At 43.6% G+C, this 27,451-nt stretch overlaps 1 protein-coding gene across 1 annotated transcript; it reads right to left on the bottom strand.

The window, feature by feature from the left end:
• Positions 1-12,587: 12,587 nt before the first annotated feature.
• On the bottom strand, positions 12,588-24,803 carry LOC113029652 (zinc finger protein 227-like). The gene is made up of 5 exons (XM_026180639.1): positions 24,772-24,803; positions 16,929-17,004; positions 14,748-15,154; positions 13,948-14,591; positions 12,588-13,443 (listed from the first exon to the last, which is right to left on the bottom strand). Exons 2-5 carry the CDS (start codon positions 16,944-16,946, stop codon positions 13,049-13,051), a joined length of 1,464 nt encoding a protein of 487 aa, XP_026036424.1. The 5' UTR covers positions 16,947-17,004; positions 24,772-24,803; the 3' UTR covers positions 12,588-13,048.
• Between the last annotated feature and the right edge of the window lie 2,648 nt (positions 24,804-27,451).

Genomic DNA, 27,451 nt, shown 5'->3' on the forward strand with positions numbered 1-27,451 from the left:
GCCACTGACAGGGGAAGTGGTGGGGGGAGATAGGCCTCCATACCTTGGAGGGCCTGAGATGTCCCCAGAGAGGTGGCGTCTGATACCTGACCTGACATATAGACACAGACATACAGGCACACACAGAAACAAACATCCATTCCCACCCTCATGCTCTAATATGCACTCAACATTCACCCAACGTGGAGACAGACATTGAGAGACGCTGTACACACAATCACACTCCCCAAGCGTACTCTAAGCCCCAGGGCTAGGTACCCTTGCCCCCGGAGGGGGAAACTGCACCAAGACCCAGGTAGTGTAACCCTTTTCCCTGGGGTGGAGAGAAGCAGACTGCCCCGGCTCGGCAGCAGCAGGGAGGCCCCACATTCCAGACCGCAGTCGGACGGCCAACTCCTCCTAGCCCCCCCCCCCCGCTCCAGCAGGCCGCAGAGAACGGGGGTGAGAGAAGACTCCAAACCTCCCTCCACCCGCTCATTGTAGTGTTGATGCATGTGTGTTCTAAGGTGCATTTAAAACCAAGGAGGGCATGGAGCTACCTGCCAGAGAGCAGCAGGTAAGCGCACAGCCCCTCCTGCTAGCTCTCAATGTCTACGTGTATTTAAAATTGGGAGGTGGGCAACGACGCCAGGGGTGAGGTTGTACACCCTGATGGTAATTTGGAAACAGTGTAGCGTGCCCACCCCCAAGATCCTATATGTATGTGTAATGAGAGTGTGAGTAATGTGAATGTCTAAGTTGTGGGATAAAATTGAGGCAGAGGCAGCCAGAAGGGGACAGAGGGGGGGGGGGGGGGTAGCCTCCCCTGCACCCTGGTGACACACCTTTAACCCAAGGCCCTGAATGTGTGGGTGATTGTGGTGGAGCGGGAAGAGGGAGGCAGCTGGAGATGGGGAGGGAAGGGCAAAGGGGCCCAGGCCCATCCGGACCGGGGCCCACAGCAGCAGCAGCGCCCAGCCCCACAGAGTCCGGGGGAGCCCACCCGACTCCACCCGGGAGAAAACTGCACCCCATCATCCAATCATCTCCCGAACTACACAACACAATAGACATCCAGGTTGAGTTCATTCTCCACCTCTCCTATATCTCTCCCCCACCTGCAGAGTGAGCTCCTTTAGAGAGGAGACCACCTGCAAAGATATAACAGCCTCCCCACCAGTTAGAGAGCCCCCTAGTTGGACCGATGCATCAGAGGTCCCCTGCACTGGGGCTAAGCCCCACCTGCACCCACCCACCCACCCACAGCTCTGGCGACACAACAGCCAGGACCCAAGCCCCCAAGGCCCAGCCAGCACCCCAGACCGGGGGCCAAGCACCCCCAGACCCCCAAGCCTCCACGCCCATCTCGGACCCACCCAGCAGCAGCCAGGCTACCAGGCCAGTAACCAACATCCGCCAGCACAGACCCTCCCCCATCTCCGCTGTATGCAGCCACAAGGAAAACACCATCTAAGAGCCACCAGAGCCCCTAACCAGGTCATGGCCACATCCCCCAGGTTAGTCCCTCTAGGGAAACGTCCCTAGGGACTCCCCAGACGTCCTAAGGCCGTCCCTACCCCCATATCAACCACAATAGCGAAGGCAGGACCAAACCATGACCCCCCACCCCCACTAGGTGATGAAGCCGATCAAAGGAGCCCAAAGGGATTGATCAAATGTGATGGCAGAGGCTGTATCAAGACTAATGTGATCTATTAGATGGTTTTTATATTGGTTAGAATTAGGATTATTTTTATTTTTCCAGTTAATGAGGACCATTTTCTTGGCTATGCATAGGGCCGTAAAAACAACATGTTTATTTCTGCAGTGACCTCATCCAAGTTGCCCAGCACGCATACTAAAGGGGAGGCTGGAATGTTACATTTCAGACACTTTGATAAGTCTTCACATATCTCGCGCCAAAACTTCTGAACTGGTGGACAGAACCAAAGAGCGTGGATGTAATTGTCCGGTGTATTTGCTAGACAGTGTGAGCAGTTGTTGGAAGGCGTTGTTAAGGGTTCAAATATTGAGGAGGGATACAGGAGGAATTCCAAAATAAAACACTGATCCGGCCGGGTGGAGTCAAATGATGATTTTAATGAACACACGTGTGGGAGATGAACACTGTACTCAGACAGCATCGATCTCCCTAACAATACACAAGCAGTTGTTTTATACCATCAGGGTTTAATTTTATGACGCCCCCTCATGCATCATCACATGCATAAGTTTCAAAACCACAAATGCTCCGTTAACGACTTTAACACTGTTTGAAAGAGCATCTTCTTCGCCTCCACGCCAGGTGCTTCCGGTAGCTCGCTCTCGCTTCTCCAAAACCTCGGGCCATGCTCTGCAACAAACTAGAAATTCTGCACGCACAAAAATGCAGTTACAAGCAAAATATGTCTGAACTCTCACCTAGAACATAAGCCTACCTACAGTGTGTATGTGTGTGTGTGTCCTGACCTCAATTGGCACTCTGTGTCACCTCTCACCTCACCCACTAACGCTCACAACCAGACAGAGGCCACTCTCAGATGTGTAGCAGTTTACTATAACTATATATTAGGGGTGCAACGATATTCGTATCGATATTGAACCGTTCGATACAGTGCTTTCGGTTCGGTACGCATATGTATCGAACAATACAACATTTGTAATTTATTTTATCAATTTTCCTTCTGACGATGCTGTCTGTGTTGAGCGCTCAGTGAATCTGTGTTCGACTACTCCGCCTAGGCTGCACTGTCCAGCGCAGATCCACTGAGCGCTCAACACAGACAGCATAGTCAGAAGGAAGAGCGCAGGGCAAGCTAGCGAGACAGAAGTGGACCTCCCCACCCTCATTCAGATCTGGCGTTTGGAATTATTTTGGTTTTCATGTGACGTATGACCCTGAAGGTAAGCGAGTCATGGACTAAAGTAAAACAGTATGTTGGATGTGCCATGCAATGCTCAATTACATTGGTGTGAACTAGTGTGCTAGCGCAGTTAGCTCGTTAACGTGTTGGCCGTCTAGCCCCATGCACGGAGCAATCGGCGGTAGCTCGTTAATGGAGATTTGCCGTGTTGTGGCGTTAAGGTCATTTCAACGAGATTAACCTGAAAGCACTAGTGGGAACACAACGAATATGACTGCACATTTACGCCGACATCATCCTAGTGCAAAGACAAGTGGAAGCAGACAAAAAAAAGCAAGCATGCTACTAACTTTAGCTGAGTCATTTAGACAGCTGTTAGCACATGATTCTCCTTATGCTGCTGAGAATATAGCCCAGAAGAAGCGGATAGTATAGCTTTTATTTTGGAAAGAGCCATTTCTCTGTAATAAACTCTCTTTTCCAAAGATGAGTGATTCCTCAATCAGATACAGGGCTTGCAATATCGCTAGCCCGACGTCCCGGAGCTAGCGATTTTTTCAGTCGGGCTACCAAAATCTATCTCTGCCCTGCCCGTCGGGCTATTGTAGGAAAAATATATGTCAATGCTTTTGCATTATTTCAGAAATGTAGCTGGGTAATTATGTCATTGGCATCGGTGAGCCACTGTCAATATGTGACATATTGAAGTCGCGTTTGAATTTGCGCTCGTTTTTTTGCTTTCACTTTGCAATCGTGCGAACTGTGTATAGAGAGCGACAGTACTGATCTGTGAGTGATGATAATTTGCGCACCAATTCCTCTGACATCGTCTTATTAATCGTTAGCTTACTATGCAAACATGACAAGTGAAATCTCCCGCAGCTTAAACATGTGAGAGGTTGATCGCGCAGAGAATCGCTGACCGGTGTGTGTGTGTGTAAAAGCAGCAGGATATATATTTCAGTTCTGCTGAGCCAAATAAGACAGGTCAGGGTGAAGAAGTGACAGCCAAAGAAAAGCTTACCACAAAACGGAGAAGTTATGACAAATCAGACTATAAGGCAAAAAGAAAGTGCAGCTTTATGGTTTCATGGACAAAAGAATTTCTGTGGCTGCGATATGACGAGCTAAATAACCAGGGCTGCACATAAGTGGTCCGCAGGTGCGCATTCGCTGTCAAAATAAAAAACACGCACAAGGGTTAGGGTTAAATTTAAAAACTGTACTTTTGAGTTAAAATATATATTTATAATTTTAATAAATGACAAATTAAAAATGCATGAACATTTTTTTGTATCGAAAAAATATCGAACCGTGACACCAAAGTATCGAACCGAACCGAACCGTGAATTTTGTGTATCGTTGCACCCCTACTATATATATATGTAATATATTGAATAAATGCTGTAAATGAATGCCACTACTCAAAGCTTAATAAAAAGATATAAATGAATAAAAGATAATAATGAATAACCTGATTATTCAAATAGCATCCTCCCAACAGCTTCTCAAAGTAACTCACACTTAGACTCTGCTTTAGTTTCACTTTCACAAGCACGCTCTGCAAAAGCCTACGTTTCCTGTCTACTTTGGCACAGAGTGTACTCAGAGTTAGGGCTTTCTTTTATAATGCAATATAATCTGCATATAAACTTTTAACATTATGAAGCATTCAAAAGCATTTAAGATTATAGATTTAACTCAACACTTTAAAGTGGTTATAACTGCACCTGTAATAAAAGTTAATTGGGTGCCAATATGTTTAAACATCTGAATACAATATCAATGCTGTAGATTATGTTATTAATGTTATTAATGCAATGGTAGTGATGATGACCATGAACAATAGCAGTAAAATATTTCTCTGATCTTCACAGCGTATAGCCCATCTTGAACATCCCATGACCAGTATATTGCACTCTATGTAATATTTTGTATTGTATTAATTGAAAACTAGGATTGCTGATCCATTGAAAGGTTTTTAAGCATATCTGAGACCAAAGGTTTTGGTCTAAGCTGATCGATAAATCTGCTTCCCATTTTGCAAGGAAGGGATATTGATTCATCTATTTTAGAAAGTGTTCTGTATATATTAGACAATAATTTGGGGGGTTTTAGCCTAAAAAATTGTACCACACTCGATGGTGTTTGTAATTCAGCTTCACTAGGATTACATTTCTTTTTACTATGGATTTAATTTGTTGATATTCCAAAAATCGTTTCTTGTTGATCCCATATTGTGTAACTAGTCTGTCAAATGAAATAAAGTTTGTTCCTTCCAATATATGTTCCAAGTATTTAATTCATTTGAAATTCCAAACTGGAAAGTTTATCATATTATTGTTTTGTAATATGTCCGGATTGTTCCAGATAGGTGTACGTTTGCATGGGATTAATGAAGACTCTGTCATTTTTAGAATCTCCCACCATGCTGTCAGAGAAGAGCTGATGTTGATGCTTTTAAAGCATTCATGTCGTTTGATGTTTGAGCTGAAAAATGGTAGGTATGAAATTTCTAGATTATTACATAGTGCCTGTTCTACATCTATCCAAGGTTCATCTAAGAGGGTGTGTTTAAACAATCTAGAGATAGAATAGAATAGAATAGAATAGCCTTTATTGTCATTGTACAGAGTACAACGAAATTGGAGTGCCGCTCCCTTGGTGCAAGTTTCAATAATAAATATAAATGTAAAATATGAAAAGTACAAAAAAACAACAACAAAAAAACAAAACAATCGTAAGTACTCAAACAAGTACTCAAACAGATGAACTGAAGCCTATTGGCTAAAAAATAGTGATTAAAGTTTGGCAGATCTAATCCTCCTTTATCCTTGGTCTTTTGTAGTGTTTTTAAGCTGATACGTGGGGGTTTATCTTTCCAAAGGAATTTAGAAATATACGAGTCTAGAGATCTGAACCAATCTTGTGATGGCTTATTTGGGATCATTGAAAATAAATAGTTTATTTTTGGCAAGACCATCTTTTTTATAGCGGCGACCCTTCCCATGAGTAATATGGGTAAAGATTTCCATCTAGTCAGATCGCCTTCTACTTTCTTTAGAAGTGGGATGTGGTTTAATTTAGTTAAGTGTGAAAGCTTAGGAGAGACATTAATACCTAAATATTTTATATTTCCAGATTGCAGTGGGGAAGGAGAAGAATTTATGGAAGGAGCAATTAATCGGAAGAACTGTTGATTTCAACCAGTTAATTGAATAATCTGAGACACTTGAGAAAGAATTTATCAATGCAATTACCCCAGAGAGATTGGTTTGTGAATTTTGGAGAAAAAGTAACACATCATCCGCATAAAGGCTGATTTTATGTTCTACATTCTTACATTTTATGCCCGTAATTGTTGTAGCCGGTCTAATTGCTGCTGGCTCAATAAAAATTACAAACAGTGAAGGGGAGAGTGGGCATCCCTGTCTGGTACCCCTCAAGAGACAGAAGCTGGAGGATGTCTGGTCATTTGTTCTAACACAAGCTGTTGGGGAATTATATAATATTTTTAACCAGTTTATGAAAGAGGATCCAAAACCAAATTTGTGTAAAGTTGCAAATAGAAATTTCCAGTTAACTCTGTCAAATGCTTTTTCTGCATCTAAAGAAAAGATTATGGTTTCAATGTTTTTACTGCATGAGTGGTCTATTAAATTAAGTAATCTACGTGTATTTGTTGATGAGTGCCTAACTTTTATAAAACCAGTTTGGTCAGGATGAATTAAAAGGGGGGTTATTTTCTCTAATCTTTTTGAGAGAGCTTTGCAGATTATTTTAAGGTCTACATTAATAAGGGATATTGGACGATAGCTTGAAGGAAATACAGGGTCTTTGCCTGGTTTTAGTAAGAGACTGATATTTGCAGAGTTCATATATGGTGGTAGTCTACCATTTTCTTTGATTTCCTGCAACATCCTGTGAAAAGCTGGTGCCACAATCGTCCAGAATTCTTTGTAAAAATCTGTTGAAAAACCGTCTGGACCTGGAGCCTTATGATTGGGCATATTTATCAGAGCTTCCTGGAGTTCACCTGGCGTCAGTAGCGAATCCAGTGCCATTGCTTGGGTGTCTAATAATTTTGGAAGAGTTATGTTGGGATTTGCAGGTTAATGTGATCCCTGCCCCTGCTTTGTATTTGCCAGTTGTGTTATCTGGGGATCACATTTTGTAACTCGCTGAAGTGTCCCGTTTTTCAACCCAATTCTCGTCTCTGACTTCGGACGGCTTTGCACCTTTTCTGCCAGGATTTTTTCTAACCACATCAAAACAATCCACAAATCGTTCCAGAACATTTCCACAGCTATGCCATCTGATAGCACAGTGGAGTGGGATGTCTATGCATGAGCTATCCATCTCCTCGAGCACAGACTGGAATTGGCGGTGTCAAAGCAGATCGCTTAACTATAAAGTTCACGATTTTTGCCACTGTGGCCATGGCGTCATGAAGATCTGAATTTGACATCTTGGCACAAAGGTTTTCTAACTCTTTTATTCAGTGTTGTTTAATGATGAGATGACCAACTTGTTCCTCAATTAAGGTAACAGCACCCCTGTGTTTTCCAGCAATGGCTGGTGCATCATTATTTGTCACAGCACAATGTAATGCCAATGCCTCGCTCATCAAAACACTCCTTAAAAACCTTGCCAATACCCTCACGTGGTGTGAATAAGGCACGGCGGGACCACAGATCATCATTTAGAGCGTGTTTTCACACGGCGGACGTGATTGCAGACCTGCACGGCGTCGCCGACCACGCCTCACCACACCCCACATCACGTTTTTTCAGGCATCGGGGTTAAGCAGAAGAGTTCCTCTTGTACTTCCACATCACAGGATCTTACCAGAACAGCCAAACGTGGAACCTCACTGATATCAACGCTTTTGTCCAAAGCTACACTAAACACCTGGGCTTCTTTCAAAGCAGCTGTTTGTTGGGCTCTGGCATTGTTACCTATTTCCTGGATGTATCATTCCACAGTTCTGGCTGATGCAGGTATGTCTTGAATCCTTGCTTTAATTGCATCTTTGTTTGGAAGCCCATTAAATAACATCTCTGAGCTTGAGAGAAAAGCCTCCTTAATAAATTCTCCGTCTGTAAACAGCTCTCCATGTTTAGCAATGCACTGCCCAATACGAAAACTTACTTATGGTCCATGATGTTTAGCAGCTGTAAAAATGTGCAAGAGTACTTGCTTGCTTCTCATATCTTGACACAGCACGTGTAATTGATTCAACTTTCTCTGCCTCATACTTGAAGCTTCTTGATCTTTCATCTCAAACTGTTGTTTAACATTGGAGGTCTGGCAACCAACACTCTCAAGGCAAAGGGCACATATAGCATGATCTTTCTGTTGCACAAAACCCCAGTCTTCTGTCCAAATTGGCATAAAAGTCCAGGAATTACCTTTTTTTGCTCGCTTTAAGGCCATATTATACAGGACTGGCTAGCTAGCAGCATCCCTCTCCCCTGTAATTTTTAGCCAATTGGAAAATCTCCTCCTTGAATCGCTACCTTAGCGTGGTGGAGGGGTTTGTGTGTCCCAGGGATCCCAGGGGATATGTTGTCTGGGGGCTTTTGCCCCCTGGTAGGGTCTCCCATGGCAAATTGGTCCTGGGTGAGGGACCAGACAAAGAGCGATTCAGAAGACCCTTATGAAAAGAACATCGAGCGAACAGTTAACCCGCCCGGGATAGGGTTACCGGGGCCCCGCCCTGGAGCCAGGCCTGGGGAGGGTGCCCAAGGCAAGTGTCTGGTGGTGCCTTAGTCCATGGGGGGGGGTGCTGGAAGGTGCTCCACCTGGAGACTTCAATGCTCACGTGGGTAACGACAGCGAGACCTGGAGGGGCGTGATTGGGAGGAACAGCCTCCCTGATCTGAACCCGAGTGGTGCTTTGTTATTGGACTTCTGTGCTAATCACAAATTGGCCATAACGAACACCTTGTTCGAACATAAGAGTGCACGTGGCACCAGGACGCTCTAGGCCGTAGGTCGATGATCAATTTTGTAATCGTATCACCAGACCTGCAACCATATGTTCTGGACACTCGGGTAAAGAGAAGGGCTGAGCTGTCAACTGATCACCACCTGGTGGTGAGTTGGATCAGGTGGCGGGGGAGGACGCTGGACAGACCTGGTGCACCTAAACGCGTAGTGAGGGTGTGCTGGGAACATCTAGCAGAGGCCCCAGTCCGCGAGATCACACACGCACACCTCCGGCAGAGCTTCAACAGTTCGGAGGAGTTCGGAGAGGCCATGGAAAAAGACTTTTGGACTGCCTCGAAGAGATTTTGGCAAACCGTCAGGCGTCTCAGGAGGGGAAAGCGGTGCTCTACCTGCACTGTGTATAGTGCTGGAGGAGCGCTGCTGACGTCGACTGAGAAAATTTTCAGGCGGTGGAAGGAATACTTCGAGGACCTCCTTAATCCCACTGACACGTCTTCCGAGGAGGAAGCAGAGTCTGGGGATGAGGGGAATGACCCGCCAATTTCCGGGGGCGAGGTCACTGAGGCAGTTAAACAACTCCTTGGTGGCAGAGCCCCTGGTGTTGATGAGGTCCGCCCTGAGTTCCTGAAGGCTCTGGACGTTGTAGGGCTGTCCTGGTTGACACGCCTCTGCAATGTTGCGTGGAGATCAGGGGCAGTACCTGTGGACTGGCAGACCGGGGTGGTAGTCCCCATCTTTAAGAAGTGGGACCGTAGGGTGTGTTCCAACTACAGGGGATCACACTCCTCAGCCTCCCTGGGAAAGTCTATGCCAGGGTGCTGGAAAGGAGAGTTCGTCCGCTAGTCGAACCTCGGATACAGGAGGAACAATCCCTTGGGGTGTCCTGTGGGAGGTGTTGCGGGAGTATGGGGTGTCTGGCCCATTGCTACGGGCCATTCGATCCCTATACAACCGTTGCAAGAGCTTGGTTCGCATTGCCGGCAATAAGGACTCGTTCCCAGTGGGTGATGGGCTCTGTCAGGGCTACACTATATATATCCAAGCTATATGATCATAATTATAATATTATAATATAAGAATAATATTTCTGATAGAGTCAAAATCAAATTGAATTGGGACCTGGTAAACCGACCTAATTGTTCTTAGGACCAAAGAAGCTTCTCGGAAGATAGTTGAAACATCTTCAAGGAAGTCCAGTTGCCTTCCTTTCAGTGCTCTTTAGACTACCCAGTAAGGTTGGGTGAAATGTAAAAATTTTCCAACCAACAATCGTCAGTCCACTAACTGAAATATTCGCGCATGCGTAGACTTTTTGATGGGCGGAGCAATGTAATCATCCACGGACTGATTTGCGGAACACAGAAGAAGTCCAAACATGGGCGAACTTATTGCCACATTGCACACTGGAAGGTGCAGATAGATTTCCTGTCAAATTTGTATGTTTTTAAACGTTTTGTTTGGAGGGAATATTTTACCTTATTTGCTTGTTTGTTCCAGTATTAATAAAGATACTATAAATTTCGTTCTTTGAATTCTTTTGGCAGCAAAGAAAGCTGAAAAAAATTATCTTTATTTTACATTTCCGGAAACGGAGACCCGAACACATGAACACACACGCTCAGGTCTGAAAGCAGTAGCAGCCAGCATGGTTATATATATTTCCGCTGCACGTCACACACACACCCTCAGTTTACTCAGTTCCTCTTTCTTTGTGTCAGATTTCAGGTGCAGCTCTGCACTAAACTTCCTCTTTTTTTTACTTCTCCTTTCTAAAGTCTGTTGCCAGGGCAACTTGTCACCTTCCGACCTAGATCTTTGTCACCTCTGGGCCTGGTTTATAAAGGCCTCTATTATTAAAATACATGAAACAATCTGATCAGAAAATAAGCATTAAGAATATATATATATTTAAATCCTAACAATACTTTTTGGATTATTCATTTATTTGAGATGCACTAAATCACACTGAAGACTTAACTCTACGCCAGACTTTTATTTTCTTCTTATGTTCGCTGGAAAAGACCTTTTGAAATTTAACTTATTTGTTGTTTGGACAAGCGTGTAAAACATAAACACTAGAACAGCCTGTAAACATGGTTATACTGGAAAAAGAAGCCAGTTTCTCTTTGTTTCCCTCTCCACCATTGTGGTTATTATATTTGAATAAAATGTTTTTGGGTTTTTCTGAACACAGGCTACTGCCTTGCTTTCTATCTGTTATGACTTTGAGTAAATGGATTGCTGCTGCATTTGAGAGCACTATGATGAGGGTGCCGTTAAAACAGCGCTATTATTTAGTTCTCGTGACTGCTTCTATTAGCTTCAACCAACATCATTAGCAAACTTACTCTTGGGCAAATAAATACAGTGCAAAAAAAACCCCAAACATCTATTTATTTTACTTAAACAAGCAGCTGTTTTTTATGTGTATTAAAGCTATATAAATATTTAACAGTGCAAATGCAAATTCCTTTCTGAAAGTTTAACCAAAAGGCATTTCCAGTAGAAATGGGCTGACATATCCTGAGCATAACCATGTATAACATCCACTGAAGTTAAAAAGAGGTGCTTTGCTACATTAAACTGCAGTGTGCCAAATAAAAAAGTCAAATATGTATTTTTCGGACCACAAGGTGCATGGGATTATTAGGCACATTAAGCGAAACAAAGCAGTCAGATAAATCAAACTATTCAACTCATTCTTCTTGCTTCCTCTACTTCTGTACCATTGATTCATTAATTCTGTATTCTATCACAGCTGCTCTATTCTCATGTTGTTCATGGAAAGCACTCCAAGGGATCATTAACACCGCCCAAAAGATCACTGGCTGCTCTCTCCCCACACTGGAAGTTCTACACAACGTCCACTGTTTTAAAAAGGCCCAAAATATCATAAAAGACACCTCACATCCTGGCCACTCCCTGTTTGAACTGTTGCCCTCAGGCAGACGGTACAGGGCAATCAGCTCAAGGACTAACAGACTCAAACACAGTTGTTATCCAACTGCAATAACACATCTGAGTACTACAAAAAAATGTCCATCACGCCACTCTTGTGTTAATCTATGCACGGTCTGAAGCATGTGTGTGGGAATGTATGTGAATGTTTTACTGTTACGTCTTATTAGTATTTTAAGTATTCTATCTATTTTATTTATTGAATTTTATTGTTTTATTTATATTTTGATATTGCTAGGGATGATGCAATGATCGGGGACCATTCTTAATTTCATTGTTCTTGTGACAATGACAATAAAGTTTCTGATTCTGATTCTTGTTGCAGTATATTAATGACTAACCTCATATTGTGGATGGATTATCTTAGTTGTTCTCCTGACTGAAGTTTGGTCTGTTTACAGCATCCTGCCATGCGATTGCATTTGTCTCTAACCATCAGGAACCTTCACGTTAACTTTTATTGAGTGGAAAAGTGTTAGCGTTCATCCTCCAGCTTTTCTGTTTATGTTATGCTAACATAGCTGTGTCGCTAGCGATCATGTAGCACATTACATACCAGCTAGCCAAACTTCAGTAACCCTACAAACGTCACTGCTGTTTTGTTTCCTGTCTTCATTTATGTTGGAAGTGATAGCAGAGCTGTACGTTAGATTTTTTTCAGAAATCTCTCAGTCAGAACATGCTATATCATGCTTAGGTAACTAGCGAAACTAGCGAGCTAACTTCCGCTAACTTCCTGCTAACTTCTAACTCTGCTAAATGTAATGAATTCTGTTTTCATGGATGCCTGGGTGTTAAACATCATAGTTACACCTGGTAAAGCAACAGCGCTGATTGTTTTATTAAAGATGGAAGAATTTAGACAGTTTTTAACTCTCAGTGATATTCGTTTGACTTCGGGACCTTAAAGGAGTTTAGGACCCAGATTACTCCCAGATTTACAAGCACCTTAGTGCAAAAAAAATGTGCTTTGTTGTCTATCTGACGAACAAACACCACACCAGTTAAGTTGCACCATTTTTACAAACTAATTCTGGTTCATCCGTTTCACTCAACAATCTGCTTTCCCCCCCATTCTCATTCTCAATTACCACCGTGCTTTTTCGTCACTGCGCATGCACGGTCTACCCATATTCTACCGCAATATTTCATTTTCTTATCGTTGCCTAGCATTGTACCGGTATTACCGTGAACGGTATAATATGGCGCAGCCCTACATGCGAACACAATTTAATGCGAAGAGTTGATCCAAAAAGTCAGTCTTAAATAAGAAGATAACAATATACATACATAACTCACAGTAACTGCACTTGCAGTTTCTTTCTGGTGTGGATCTGTTGGTGGATTTTAAGGTAACGTGGAGCTTTAAAGGTCTTATCACAAACGTCACATTTATAAGGTCTCCCAACAGTGTGGGTAAACATATGGTGTTGTAAGTCTTTATATTTCACAAACAGTTTACCACACTGGTCACAGCAGTAAACGTCATTTCCAGTGTGAATGCGGAGGTGAATATTTCGGCTACTTAGCCAGCGGAAGGTTTTTCCACAAATGTGGCAGCTGTACGCCTTAAATCCGGAGTGGATAACTTGATGATGCTGTAAGTAGGTATGGCGAGCAAAAGCTTTACCACACTGATCACAGCTGTATGCCTTAACTCCACTGTGGCTGAGTTGGTGTGTTTTTAAGCCTCCAGCGTGGGTAAAAGATTTTCCACACAAGTCACAGGTGTATGCTTTAACTCCACTGTGGATGAGTTTGTGTGTTTGTAAGCTAACAGCCTGGGTAAAAGATTTTCCACACAAGTCACAGGTGTATGCCTTAACTCCACTGTGGATGAGTTGGTGTGTTTGTAAGTTAACAGCCTGGGTAAAAGATTTTCCACACAAGTCACAGGTGTATGCTTTAACGCCACTATGGATAAGTTGGTGTGTTTTTAAGCTTCCAACCCAGGTAAAAGATTTTCCACACAAGTCACAGGTGTACGCTTTAATGCCACTGTGGATGAGTTGGTGTCTTTTTAAGCTTCCAGTGCGGTTAAAAGATTTTCCACACAAGTCACAGGTGTATACTTTAACGCCACTGTGGATGAGTTGGTGTCTTTTTAAGCTAACAGCGTGGGAAAAAGATTTTCCACACAAGTCACAGGTGTACGCTTTAACCCCACTGTGGATGAGTTGGTGTGTTTGTAAGCTTCCAGCCCAGGTAAAAGATTTTCCACACAAGTCACAGGTGTATGCTTTAACGCCACTGTGGATGAGTTGGTGTGTTTTTAAGCTAACAGCCTGGGTAAAAGATTTTCCACACAAGTCACAGGTGTATGCTTTAACTCCACTGTGGATGAGTTGGTGTCTTTTTAAACTTCCAGCGTGGGTAAAAGATTTTCCACACAAGTCACAGGTGTACGCTTTAACTCCACTGTGGATGAGTTGGTGTGTTTGTAAGCTTCCAGCGTGGGTAAAAGATTTTCCACACAAGTCACAGGTGTACGCTTTAACTCCACTGTGGCTGAGTTGGTGTCTTTTTAAGCTTCCAGTGTGGTTAAAAGATTTTCCACACAAGTCACAGGTGTACACTTTATATCGACTGTGGATGAGTTGGTGTGTTTTCAAGCTTCCAGCCTGGGTAAAAGATTTTCCACACAAGTCACAGGTGTATGCCTTAACTCCACTGTGGATGAGTTGGTGTGCTTTTAAGTTTCCAGCCAGGGTAAAAGATTTTCCACACAAGTCACAGGTGTATGCTTTAACTCCACTGTGGATGAGTTGGTGTGCTTTTAAGCTTCCAGCCTGGGTAAAAGATTTTCCACACAAGTCACAGTTGTATGCTTTAACTCCACTGTGGGTGAGTTGGTGTCTTTTAAAGCTTCCAGCCCAGGTAAAAGATTTTCCACACAAGTCACAGGTGTACGCTTTAACTCCACTGTGGATGAGTTGGTGTGTTTGTAAGCTAAAAGCCTGGGTAAAAGATTTTCCACACAAGTCACAGGTGTACACTTTATATCGACTGTGGATGAGTTGGTGTGTTTTTAAGTTTCCAGCCATGGTAAAAGATTTTCCACACAAGTCACAGGTGTATGCTTTAACTCCACTGTGGATGAGTTGGTGTGTTTTTAAGCTTCCAGCCTGGGTAAAAGATTTTCCACACAAGTCACAGGTGTATGCTTTAACTCCACTGTGGATGATTTTGTGTTTTTTTAAGTTTCCAGCCAGGGTAAAAGATTTTCCACACAAGTCACAGCTGTACGGTTTAACTCCACTGTGGATGAGTTGGTGTGTTTTCAGGTGTTCAGCCTTGGTAAAATCCTTCCCACGCTCATCACAGCTGTATGTTTTCTCTCCCTTTCTTCTGTGAGGTTTGTCGGCCTCCTGAGAGCGCTGACTTCTCGCTCCATGTTGGTCCTGCAGTGACAGAGATACAAACAGAGGCAGTGAGTGAAATGCAGTCTACTTCTTCTTCTTCTTTGTGTTTAACGGCGGTTGACATCCAACGTAAAGGAGCATTACCACCTCTTACTGTTCCGGAGTATGGGTCAGACAGTGAGTTTACAAGCTGTATCAAAACAAAAAACAAAAAACAAAAAAAAACCTACACTCTTTCATAAACACCTATATCCTTCAGAAACCCCACCAGTTCCCTCACCTGTGCCCTACTACCCTCCAACACACTCTTCAGATTAAATTCCCCAATTCCCCACTCCTTCAATCTATTCTGCAGAACTTTCCTCTGCACATCATAACCCTTACTGCGGTGTAAGGGTATTACATGCTCTACTGTCTCCATCTCCTCCTGGCACACTCCACAAAGCCCCGTCTCATGTTCTCCTATCATCTGTAGTGTTTTATTCAATGCACAATGTCCCAGTCTAAGCCTGGTAATGACCACCTCATCTCTCCTATTACCCCCATAAAACCTACTCACTGCCACCTCCTTCTTAAGATGATACAATTGCCTCCCCGTACTCCCTGAATCCCACCGCTTCTGCCACTCCTGAACAACCTGCCTCCAAACAATACCTTTTGCTTCAGATCCGCTGCTTGTAATTTCCATCTCAGTCCTATTTTTAGTCAACGCTCTTTTCGCCAACCTATCCACCTTTTCATTTCCATTGATCCCTACATGAGCTGGCAGCCAAAGAAAGTGAATATTGCCACCACAACACCTTATTCTGCTGATAGTCTCCAGAATAGCATACAGCATGCCCTGCCTTGTCTTCGAACAAAATGATTGTAGACTTGAAAGAACAGCTGCCGAGTCAGAACACACTACCACCTGCCTGATTTTCGAACACTCTACCCATTTCAATGCTACCAAAATTGCTACCATTTCAACCGAGTATACTGCCAGTCCATCTGAAGTGCGTCTGTGTATTCCAATATTTTTTGACGGAACTGCTATTCCAAACCCTGTACTTCCAGTAACTGGACTTTTAGCACCATCCGTGAACACATGAATACAGGAGTCCACAGGAGGGGTCTCCAATAATCATGGGGGAACCACAGAGAACACTACTGCAGGACATATTTTAAGTTCATACACCTGACACTCCTTAGCCCACTGATTCCCCACCTTTCCAAAATGATCCTTCTGACTTCTTCCATACTCCCAGCATTCCAAAAGTACCTCCTTTGTGGGATGTGCGTCACCATGACCACCAAGATGAACCCAGTAATTCACCGATACTTGCTTCCTCCTAAGATCTAGGGGCATTTCTCCCATCTCCACCTGTAGGGCACCAACTGGAGACGTCTTAAAAGCTCCACAGCACACTCTAAGGGCTTCCGATTGCAGAACATCTAAACTTCTCAACACATAGGGAGCTGCTGAACCATATGCCACACACCCATAATCAAAGACCGACCTAATTAATGCCTGGTAAAGTCTTTTCAAAGCAGAAGAGCTCGCTCCCCAACCCCTCCCAGCTACACACCTCATAACATTAATAACTTTTTTGCATTTGTTTCAATCCGGTCAATATGCTCCCGCCATGTCAGTCTCAAGTTAAATGCAGTCGTGGAACAAACTGAAACTCCATTAGTGGAATCAAAGATGTCAACAAACACGTCGTAGGTGTGTTACCACCACCTTCTGGTGATATTATCACATTACAATTATGAGTTACAATGAGAGTTGTGACGTGCACACAGTTTCAATAACAGAGATATTTTTGCTCACCTTTTGGGTTGAAGTCATTGTTTCCTCTGTAGTGGCTGAGCTGAGTCTAAATGGCTCATCGCCTCCTGATGATCAGCTGGAACAAAAAATATATATATATATGTATTTCATCCTTGACCAAAAGAAGCTGTGATGGAAAGCTCAAATTCAATTCAATTCAATTTTTATTTATATAGCGCCAAATCACAACAAAAGTCGCCTCAAGGCGCTTCATAGATACAGAGAAAAACCCAACAATCATATGACCCCCTATGAGCAAGCACTTTGGCGACAGTGGGAAGGAAAAACTCCCTTTTAACAGGAAGAAACCTCCGGCAGAACCAGGCTCAGGGAGGGCATCTGCTGCGACCGGTTGGGGTGAGAGAAGGAAGACAGGATAAAGACATGCTGTGGAAGAGAGACAGAGGTTAATAACAGATATGATTCAATGCAGAGAGGTCTGTTAACACATAGTGAGTGAGAAAGGTGACTGGAAAGGAAAAACTCAATGCATCATGGGAATCCCCCGGCAGCCTACGTCTATTGCAGCATAACTAAGGGAGGATTCAGGGTCACCTGGTCCAGCCCTAACTATATGCTTTAGCAAAAAGGAAAGTTTGAAGCCTAATCTTAAAAGTAGAGATAGTGTCTGTCTCCCGAATCCAAACTGGAAGCTGGTTCAACAGAAGAGGGGCCTGAAAACTGAAGGCTCTCCCTCCCATTCTACTTTTAAATACTCTAGGAACAACAAGTAGGCCTGCAGTGCGAGAGCGAAGTGCTCTAATAGGGCGACATGGTACTACAAGGTCATTAAGATAAGATGGGGCCTGATTATTTAAGACCTTGTATGTGAGGAGCAGGATTTTGAATTCAATTCTGGACTTAACAGGAAGCCAATGAAGGGAAGCCAAAACAGGAGAAATATGCTCTCTCTTTCTAGTCCCTGTCAGGACTCTTGCTGCAGCATTTTGGATTAGCTGAAGGCTTTTCAGTGAGTTTTTTGGACATCCTGATAATAATGAATTACAGTAGTCCAGCCTGGAAGTAATAAATGCATGAACTAGTTTTTCAGTGTCACTCTGAAACAGGATATTTCTCATTTTAGAGATGTTGCGCAAATGGAAGAACGCAGTCTTACATATTTGTTTAATATGTGCGTTGAAGGACATGTCCTGGTCAAAAATGACTCCAAGGTTCCTCACAGCGTTACTGGAGGCCAAGTTAATGCCATCCAGAGTAAGAATCTGGTTAGATACCATATTTATAAGCTTTTCAGGGCCGAGTACAATAACCTCAGTTTGATCTGAATTAAGAAGCAGAAAGTTAGCGGCCATCCAGGTCTTTATGTCTTTAAGACATTCCTGCAGTTTAACTAATTGGTGTGTGTCATCTGGCTTCATGGACAGATAGAGCTGGGTGTCATCTGCATAGCAGTGTAAATGTATGCTATGTCTTCTAATGATAGCTTGAAGGCCTGTGGTACATAGCCGATCATTAGAGATAGGTTGATCATATTTAAGATAGAAGAATTAATTAATGGCAGGACTTCTTTAAGCAGTTTTGTAGGAATGGGGTCTAAAAGACACGTTGATGGTTTGGAGGAAGTAATTATTGAAGTTAACTCAGAAAGATCAATTAGAGAAAAAGAGTCTAACTTAACATCAATGGTACTAAGAGTAGCTGTAGATAATATTACATCTGTGGGATGATTATTGGTAATTTTTTCTCTAATGATAAAAATTTTATTTGTGAAGAAGTTCATGAAGTCATTACTAGTTAACGTTAAAGGGATGGTTGGCTCAAAAGAGCTCTGACTTTTGTCAGCCTGGCTACAGTGCTGAAGAGAAACCTGGGGTTGTTCTTATTTTCTTCAATCAGTGATGAATAGTAAGATGTTCTGGCTTTGCGGAGGGCTTTCTTATAAAGCAGCAAACTATTTCTCCAGGCAAAATGATGATCCTCTAAATTTGTGACATTTCCTCTCCAGATTACGAGTCATCTGCTTTAGGGTATGTGTTTGAGAATTATACCACGGAGTCAGGTACTTCTGATTAGAGACCTTCGTTTTCACAGGAGCTACAGTATCCAGAGTCGTACGTAGTGAGGAGGTGAAATTATTAACAAGATAATCGACCTCTGTTGGGGTAGCGTTCAGATAGCTGCTCTGCTCTGTGTTGGTACAGGGCATTGAAGATGATAACAGTGGGTGGATTATATTCTTAAACTTAGTTACAGCGCTTTCAGAAAGACATCTACTTTGAAAAAAGTCTACTCTCTACCGCTGTGTAATCAATTATTGTAAATGTAAATGTTATCAGGAAATGATCAGACAGGAGAGGGTTTTCAGGAAACACTGTTAAATGTTCAGTTTCTATGCCATATGTTAAAACAAGATCCAGAGTGTGATTAAAGTGGTGGGTGGGTTCTTTTACATTTTGAGAGAAACCAATTGAGTCTAATAACAGATTAAATGCCATGTTGAGGCTGTCATTTTTAGCATCTACATGGATGTTAAAATCACCCACAATAATTATTTTATCTGAGCTCAGAACTAAATTAGATATAAAGTCTGAGAAATCAGACAGAAACTCTGTGTAAGGCCCAGGTGGACGATAGATGATAACAAGTAAGACTGGTTTCTGAGTTTCACAGCTGGGGTGAACAATGTTAAGCATCAGGCTTTCAAATGAATTAAAAGTCTGTCTTGGTCTTTCATTAATTAATAGGCTGGTGTGAAAAATTGCTGCCACACCGCCCGCTCGGCCTGTGCTTCGAGATTTCTGGTAGTTAGAATGACTCGGGGGAGAGTCATTCTAACTAAGTCATTCATGAGAGCATGAGGGTGGGAATGGATGTTTGTATATGTGTGTGCCTGTATTTCTGTGTCTATATGTCAGGTTGGGTGTCAGGCGCCACCTCTCTGGGGACATCTCGGGCCCTCCAAGGTTTGGAGGCCTATCTCCCCCTACCACCACTTCCCCTGCCAGTGGCGGACTCCCTCAGGTGTCGGTGCGTTGGTGGTTCTTTGTGTCTGGGGATGGGCGTCCAGGTACACGCCGGCTCACTCCTTGACGGCCGCTTATCGGGGCCTGGAGCCTGGGGCTCGCTCGGGCCACTTCGGAGGTGGGGTGCCCCCGGCCTCTCGGCCTGGGGCTCGGTCACTCAGGCACGGCTGGCTGCCGGCGGAGCTCACGGGCGCGTCACTGCAACTCCCCCGGGCTTCTGCTCCGCGGCTGCTGAGTGAGCCCTCATCTGGGACTCTCCTCAGCTCTTTCTGGGACAGTGGCGCAGCTGCCCCTCTGTGGGTCTTCCTTGGTCTCTTGTGTTCTGGGGGCCTCTGGATGTCTGGAGTTTTGATCTCCTCCATACCTGCTTCATGCCCTGGAGGACGGGGCTGTGGCCCCCCCACACCCTCTAGCAGATCATTACATGAAGGAACCTTTTAAAAAAACAAGTGCGTCCATGCTCACAGGTGTACACACGGGTGATCACACCCACAAACTACACCCTTTTTGGCTCCTACCTCAAAGCACACTGTGTTCTGTTGATCTTATGTGCTGCACAATAATGTTTAATATTTAGTATTTACTGTCATATTCCCATATATCATTGTGATGTTGTTTATTCTATTACTCTTGTTCTCTTCTGCTTGTTTTCTTCTTTCTTTCTCAGCAGGTGATCCAGGTGGTTGATATATGCATTTTTAATTTCTTTTTCTTTTTTTTCTTTTTTTTTTTTTCTTCTGCTCATTCTGTTGGTTTTTGTCTTTTGCCCTTCTCCCCCGTCCCTCTTCTCAGCTGTTTCTCTTTCCCTCTTTCTTTCTCCCCTTCTTTCCCCCAGTCAAGTCTGTCCCGTATTCAGTAAGTGAAAATAAAATAAACAATAAAAGGTGAATCAAATGGACCATTACGGCAAGGCTGGGATGGTCAATTTGGTAAAGTAAATCCGTTGGGCATCTTTCTTTGCCTTTAGACAACAATTCTGATGGCAAAAGAGCCAAACGGGACAGGCAAAAAGAAAAAAAAAAAAAAAAAAGAATGACTCGGGGGTGTTGATTCATTTAAACGAACATAATCATCCTGCTGCAACCAGGTTTCTGTAAGGCAGAGTAAATCAATTTGTTGATCAATTATTAAGTCATGTACTAACAGAGACTTGGAGGAGAGAGACCTAATATTTAATAATCCACATTTCACTGTTTTACTCTTTGGTTCAGATGTGGATACTGTATTGTTCTTTCTTTGTAATTGTTTATGTTTAAGTTGTTTGTTTTTGGTTTTTAGTTTGTTTTTTGTCTTTTTGGAAGCTGACACAATCTCTATGGAGATGGGTTTTTGGGGTAGCAGGAGGAGAGAAGCTGCAGAGAGGCGTGTAAGACTGCAACTCTGCTTCCTGGTCCCAACTCTGGATAGTCATATTTTGGGGGGTTTAATAAATTGGTCCATATTTCTAGAAATGAGAGCTGCTCCATCCAAAGTGGGATGGATGCCGTCTCTCCTAACAAGACCACATCGTTTCTGGGACACCACTCAGACAGCCAGCAATTTAAGGAGAACATGCGGCTAAACATGTCACTCCTGGTCTGATTGGGGAGGGGACCAGAGAAAACTACAGAGTCCGACATTGTTTTGGCAAAGTTGCACACCGATTCAATATTGATTTTAGTGACCTCCGATTGGCGTAACCGGGTTTCATTACTGCCGACGTGAATTATGATTTTACTGAATTTATGTTTACCCTTAGCCAGCCGTTTTAAATTTCCTTCAATGTCGCCTGCTCTGGCCCCTGGAAGACAATTGACTATGGTTGCCGGTGTCTCTAGCTTCACGTGTCTGAGAACAGAATCACCAATTACCAGAGTTTGAACCCCGGCGGGTGTTTCGCCGAGTGGGGAAAAACGGTTAGACGGTGTACCTGGGGCTTCTGTTTAGGACTATGCTTCCTCCTCACCATCACCCAGCCGCCATCTTTCCCCAGCTGCTTGGGGTCTGCCGGGGAACAGCTAGCGGGGCCTACGCCATCTTCGGCTGCACCAGCTACAGGGGCCTGGCTAGCTATGGGTGAATGAAGGGTGCGAAGCAGAGTCTCCAATTCAGTAATCCTGGCCTCCAGAGCTGCAAATACGCTACATTTGTTACAGATATCATTACTGCTAAAGGAGGCCGAGGAGTAACTAAACATCTGACACAGACCTCTCTGCATTGAATCATATCTGTTATTAACCTCTGTCTCTCTTCCACAGCATGTCTTTATCCTGTCTTCCTTCTCTCACCCCAACCGGTCGCAGCAGATGGCCGCCCCTCCCTGAGCCTGGTTCTGCCGGAGGTTTCTTCCTGTTAAAAGGGGGTTTTTCCTTCTCACTATCGCCAAAGTGCTTGCTCATAGGGGGTCATATGATTGTTGGGTTTGAGGCGACTTTTGTTGTGATTTGGCGTTATATAAATAAAATTGAATTGAATTGAATGAGCAAGAAAGAGCAGGAGGGACAGGTGAAGTAGCCATGGTGCTAACGAGTCGGCTACGAGCTAGGCTAAGCTAGCGAAACAGTACAGAGAAAGTGAGTGAATACTTTGGCTATAAATTAGGTAGTGAGTACACAGAAAGTGTGCTTCGGATGAAGCACGTGAAGATTATACTATGAAAAAGAATGTATTTAAAAGTTGTTAATTAAATTGGTAAGCAAATAAGCTACTCAGAAACACCACTGTGTTTGAGCAGGAACAGGAAGTGATACTATACCGCAGAGCGAGCGAACACCAAGTGACAGCGCCACCAAGAGTCAGGACCACTCAAACTAAATGTCTTCAGTCAGTGTGTCAGCCTTATTAAATTCCGTTCTTTTGAATTCTTTTGGCGACAGAGAAAGACTGGACTCAGAGTGGTCAAGCTAAAAAAAATAAAGATATTTCCGGAAATTGAGGCCTGTCACACTAACACAAGCTCAGGTCTGAAAGCATTAGAAGCCAGAATGGGTATACAGTGGGGCAAAAAAGTATTTAGTCAGCCACCGATTGTGCAAGTTCCCCCACCTAAAATGATGACAGAGGTCAGTAATTTGCACCAGAGGTACACTTCAACTGTGAGAGACAGAATGTGAAAAAAAAAATCCATGAATTCACATGGTAGGATTTGTAAAGAATTTATTCGTAAATTAGGGTGGAAAATAAGCCATGGCCATGGCCAAGACCAAAGAGCTTTCGAAGGACACCAGGAAAAGTATTGTAGACCTGCACCAGACTGGGAAGAGTGAATCTACAATAGGCAAGCAGCTTGGTGTGAAAAAATCAACTGTGGGAGCAATCATCAGAAAATGGAAGACATACAAGACCACTGATAATCTCCCTCGATCTGGAGCTCCACGCAAGATCTCATCCCGTGGGGTCAAAATGATCATGAGAACGGTGAGCAAAGATCCCAGAGCCACACGGGGGGACCTGGTGAATGACCTGCAGAGAGCTGGGACCAAAGTAACAAAGGTCACCATCAGTAACACACTACAACGGCAGGGAATCAAATCCCGCAGTGCCAGACGTGTTCCGCTGCTGAAGCCAGTGCATGTCCAGGCCCGTCTGAAGTTTGCCAGAGAGCACATGGATGATACAGCAGAGGATTGGGAGAATGTCATGTGGTCAGATGAAACCAAAGTAGAACTTTTTGGTATAAACTCAACTCGTCGTGTTTGGAGGAAGAAGAATACTGAGTTGCATCCCAAGAACACCATACCTACTGTGAAGCATGGGGGTGGAAACATCATGCTATGGGGCTGTTTTTCTGCCAAGGGGACAGGACGACTGATCCGTGTTAAGGACAGAATGAATGGGGCCATGTATCGTGAGATTTTGAGCCAAAACCTCCTTCCATCAGTGAGAACTTTGAAGATGAAACGAGGCTGGGTCTTCCAACATGACAATGATCCAAAACACACCGCCCGGGCAACAAAGGAGTGGCTCCGTAAGAAGCATTTGAAAGTCCTGGAGTGGCCTAGCCAGTCTCCAGACCTCAACCCCATAGAAAATCTGTGGCGGGAGTTGAAAGTCCGTGTTGCTCGGCGACAGCCCCAAAACATCACTGCTCTCGAGAAGATCTGCATGGAGGAATGGGCCAAAATACCAGCTACTGTGTGTGCAAACCTGGTAAAGACCTATAGTAAACGTTTGACCTCTGTTATTGCCAACAAAGGTTATGTTACAAAGTATTGAGTTGTATTTTTGTTATTGACCAAATACTTATTTTCCACCCTGATTTACAGATAAATTCTTTACAAATCCTACCATGTGGATTCATGGATTTTTTTTTTTCACATTCTGTCTCTCACAGTTGAAGTGTAGCTCTGGTGCAAATTACTGACCTCTGTCATCATTTTAGGTGGAGGAACTTGCACAATCGGTGGCTGACTAAATACTTTTTTGCCCCACTGTATATATAGTTCTGCTACACGTCACACACACAGTTTCGATCAAAACAACTCCTTCTGGTCTGAGTAATGTGTGTGTGTTACTTGGTTCCGCTTTTTCCCTCTGGTTTCCTGTGTTCTATTAATATGGCGCTGCAGCTCTATACTTCCTATTTCTTAACTTCCCCTTACTGAAGCCTCTGTTGCTAGGCGACCTGTCACCCTCTAACCTACCTCTTTCTCACAGACTCACAGTTATTATGCTCAAACTTTCTGTGAGCGAAAGCTCAACTTCTCCCAGCATGCTGAGCTAATGATTAGTTGGTGTTTTTCTCCAAACACTCTCTCACTCTTCTCTCAACGTGTTCACAATAAACTGTGAACAGACACCGAGGAGAGCAGCAGAAGACCTCATTCAGGAGCTAAACTCAACATGAACTGAACTCACAGTAAAGTTAGCTCGGTGCTTACCTTTAGATGAGCCCACAAACCGAGAGAAACTCCGCGATGAAGCTGCAACTCTTTCCAAACACAGGAAACAGATCAGGGAGCAGAGACCCACGTGGTTCACGCTGATCTCAGCTACGATCCAGGAGACAAGGGTGGGCAGATCGATGCAGATATCGATCAGGACGTTGGTAGTGGTTTATGATCGATACTTTAGTTTGTTTCTCTCCTCTAAGTTCACTACTTTACTCCCGTTTCATGAAAAAGCAGCTCTCTCTGCTCGACTCCTCTCCTGCACACATTTGCTCCGCCCCATTTTTCCGACTCTGCTGTGGTTTGTTACTGTGTGGTCACGTGACTCGACTATACATCGTGAGTAGGTGGGGTGTGTTCCAAAAGTATCTCCTCTTTCCTTTTCCTCGGCTCATTTCCTTTTCCTTGATTCAAACGTCCTTTTTGGAAGGAGAATTGCTAAGGACTCAGGAAAAGAGACGAGCGGTGCTGAGAATTGGAACAGCCTCACACTAGTCTCTGTATCAATGTGACACCCTGGAGCGAATCTTATGGACGATCACAAGCGTCACACACCTGGAAATAAAGCATTCTGTCCTTAAATAATGATTTGTGCAATAAAATACAAATTTTAAATCCATTCGCAAAGTAAAGCTTTAAAATAAAACCGTGTTACATTTATACACAGTGTTAGAGCAATGGCATCATCCAACATGGTGGCGTGTGAACATTGCAAGGCTCAGTAGCTGTATCCCAAAACATAAGCCGCATTGTTCGGAGGACCCAGCCTTCGCGGTCTATGTGGGCAGGATCCTTTGAAGACTGAGAAGGCCGGAAATGCGAGGCTGTGAAATGGAACAGTCTATGTAGCTGTTGCTGATCTGTGAGTCTATTGTGCAAGTGGTGTGATATGCCCATGTAGAAAGGACGGCACTGCAACGCTGGACTTGCCCTTACTCTGGGCTCCCTCTTTATTCTGGCAACTGGTAAAAAGAAAACAGCACACAGTCTTCATTAACAGTGTGCAAAGCAACTGCAACATTCAGTTCACCAGCTTGGGAGTTTCTTTTCCTTTTTTTTCTTTCCAAACATAACATATACAACATAACATCAACAAAGGGGGGCAGGGATAGCTCAGTAGGTAGAGCGGTTGCCCCATGATCGCAAGGTCAGGGGTTCGAATCCCCTGAACGGCTACCCTGAGGTACCCTTGAGCAAGGTACCATCCCCACACGCTGCCCCCCGGGCGCTGCACTGGTGGCTGCCCACTGCTTCACTGAGTGAATGGGTTAAATGCAGAGAAGAATTTCCCCACGGGGATCAATAAAAGTGTACATTATTATTATCAAAGTCTTTCTTTTAAAAGTTCTGGCTGAAACTTTATTCAAATGCAGCTGAGAACAGGTGAGTCTTCAACCTGGATTTAAATAAACTGAGTGTTTCAGCTGATCTGAGGCTTTCTGGGAGTTTGTTCCAGATATAAGGAGCATAAAAGCTGAATGCAGCTTCTCCGTGTCTGGTTCTGACTCTGGGAACTGATAAAAGACCGGATCCAGATGACCTGAGGGATCTGGATGGTTCATACTGGGTCAGGAGGTCATTGATGTATTTTGGTCCTAAACCATTCAGAGCTTTATAGGCCAGCATCAGAACTTTAAAGTCTATCCTCTGACGGACAGGCAGCCAGTGTAAGGACCTCAGAGCTGGACTGATGTGGTCCACTTTTTTGGTCTTAGTGAGGACTCGAGCAGCAGAGTTCTGAATGAGCTGTAGTTGTCTGACTGATTTTTTAGGTAGACCTGTAAAGATGCTGTTACAGTAATCAAGCCTACTAAAGATGAATGCATGGACTAGTTTTTCCAGGTCCTGTTGAGACATCAGATCTTTTATCCTTGATATATTCTTGAGGTGATAGTAAGCTGACTTTGTTATTGTTGTTACACCCCGGCCTAGGCAACCGAGGTGCAACGTAGAAAAACAAAGATAAGGAAAATAAAACCACGAAGGCTCTCCACCAAAATCCCAAAACGAAAATATCCCATGACGAAAGTATTAACAAACCCATTCACAACTATTTACAACAGACTATTTATTTACAACAAAACACCAAACTATTTACAACACGGGGGAGATCGCGACCATGACACACTGAAACACAGGGTTTAAATACATAGAGGGAGCAATCAGGAAATGGACCACAGGAGGGAAACACAGCTGGGGCAACTCAGAACTGACGAGACAGGGAAACGTAAACTGAAAAGACTAAGATAACACAGACTTTCAAAGTAAAACAGGAAATACATAAGTCATGCAAAAACAAAACACTGACACACCGAAACGTAACAATTGTCTTAATGTGTTTTTCTAAGTTTAGGTCTGCATCCATCACTACACCCAAATTTCTCACCTGGTTTGTGGTTTTTAGATGTATAGATTGAAGTTCTCTGGTGACCTGTAATCGTTTTTCTTTGGCGCCAAAAACTATTACCTCAGTTTTGTTTTTGTTTAGCTGGAGAAAATTGTGGCACAACCAGTCATTGATTTCCTCAATGCATTTACCAAGAGCCTGTACAGGGCCTCGGTCTCCTGGTGACATTGTGATATATATTTGTGTGTCATCTGCATAGCTGTGGTAGTTTATTTTGTTGTTCTTTATAATCTGTGCCAGTGGGAGCATGTAGATGTTAAACAG

Source organism: Astatotilapia calliptera, chromosome 9, assembly GCF_900246225.1.
Source record: "Astatotilapia calliptera chromosome 9, fAstCal1.2, whole genome shotgun sequence".
NCBI lineage: Eukaryota > Metazoa > Chordata > Actinopteri > Cichliformes > Cichlidae > Astatotilapia > Astatotilapia calliptera.

What these genes read in the sequence shown, in the direction of transcription:
- LOC113029652 (XM_026180639.1), bottom strand. An exon ending in ATCCACAGTCGATATAAAGT is followed by an intron (nt 14,592 to 14,747) that starts GTACACCTGTGA and finishes ACTCACCCACAG; the next exon opens with TGGAGTTAAAGCATACAACT. An exon ending in ATCTTTTACCTGGGCTGGAA is followed by an intron (nt 13,444 to 13,947) that starts GCTTACAAACAC and finishes CCCACGCTGGAG; the next exon opens with GCTTAAAAACACACCAACTC.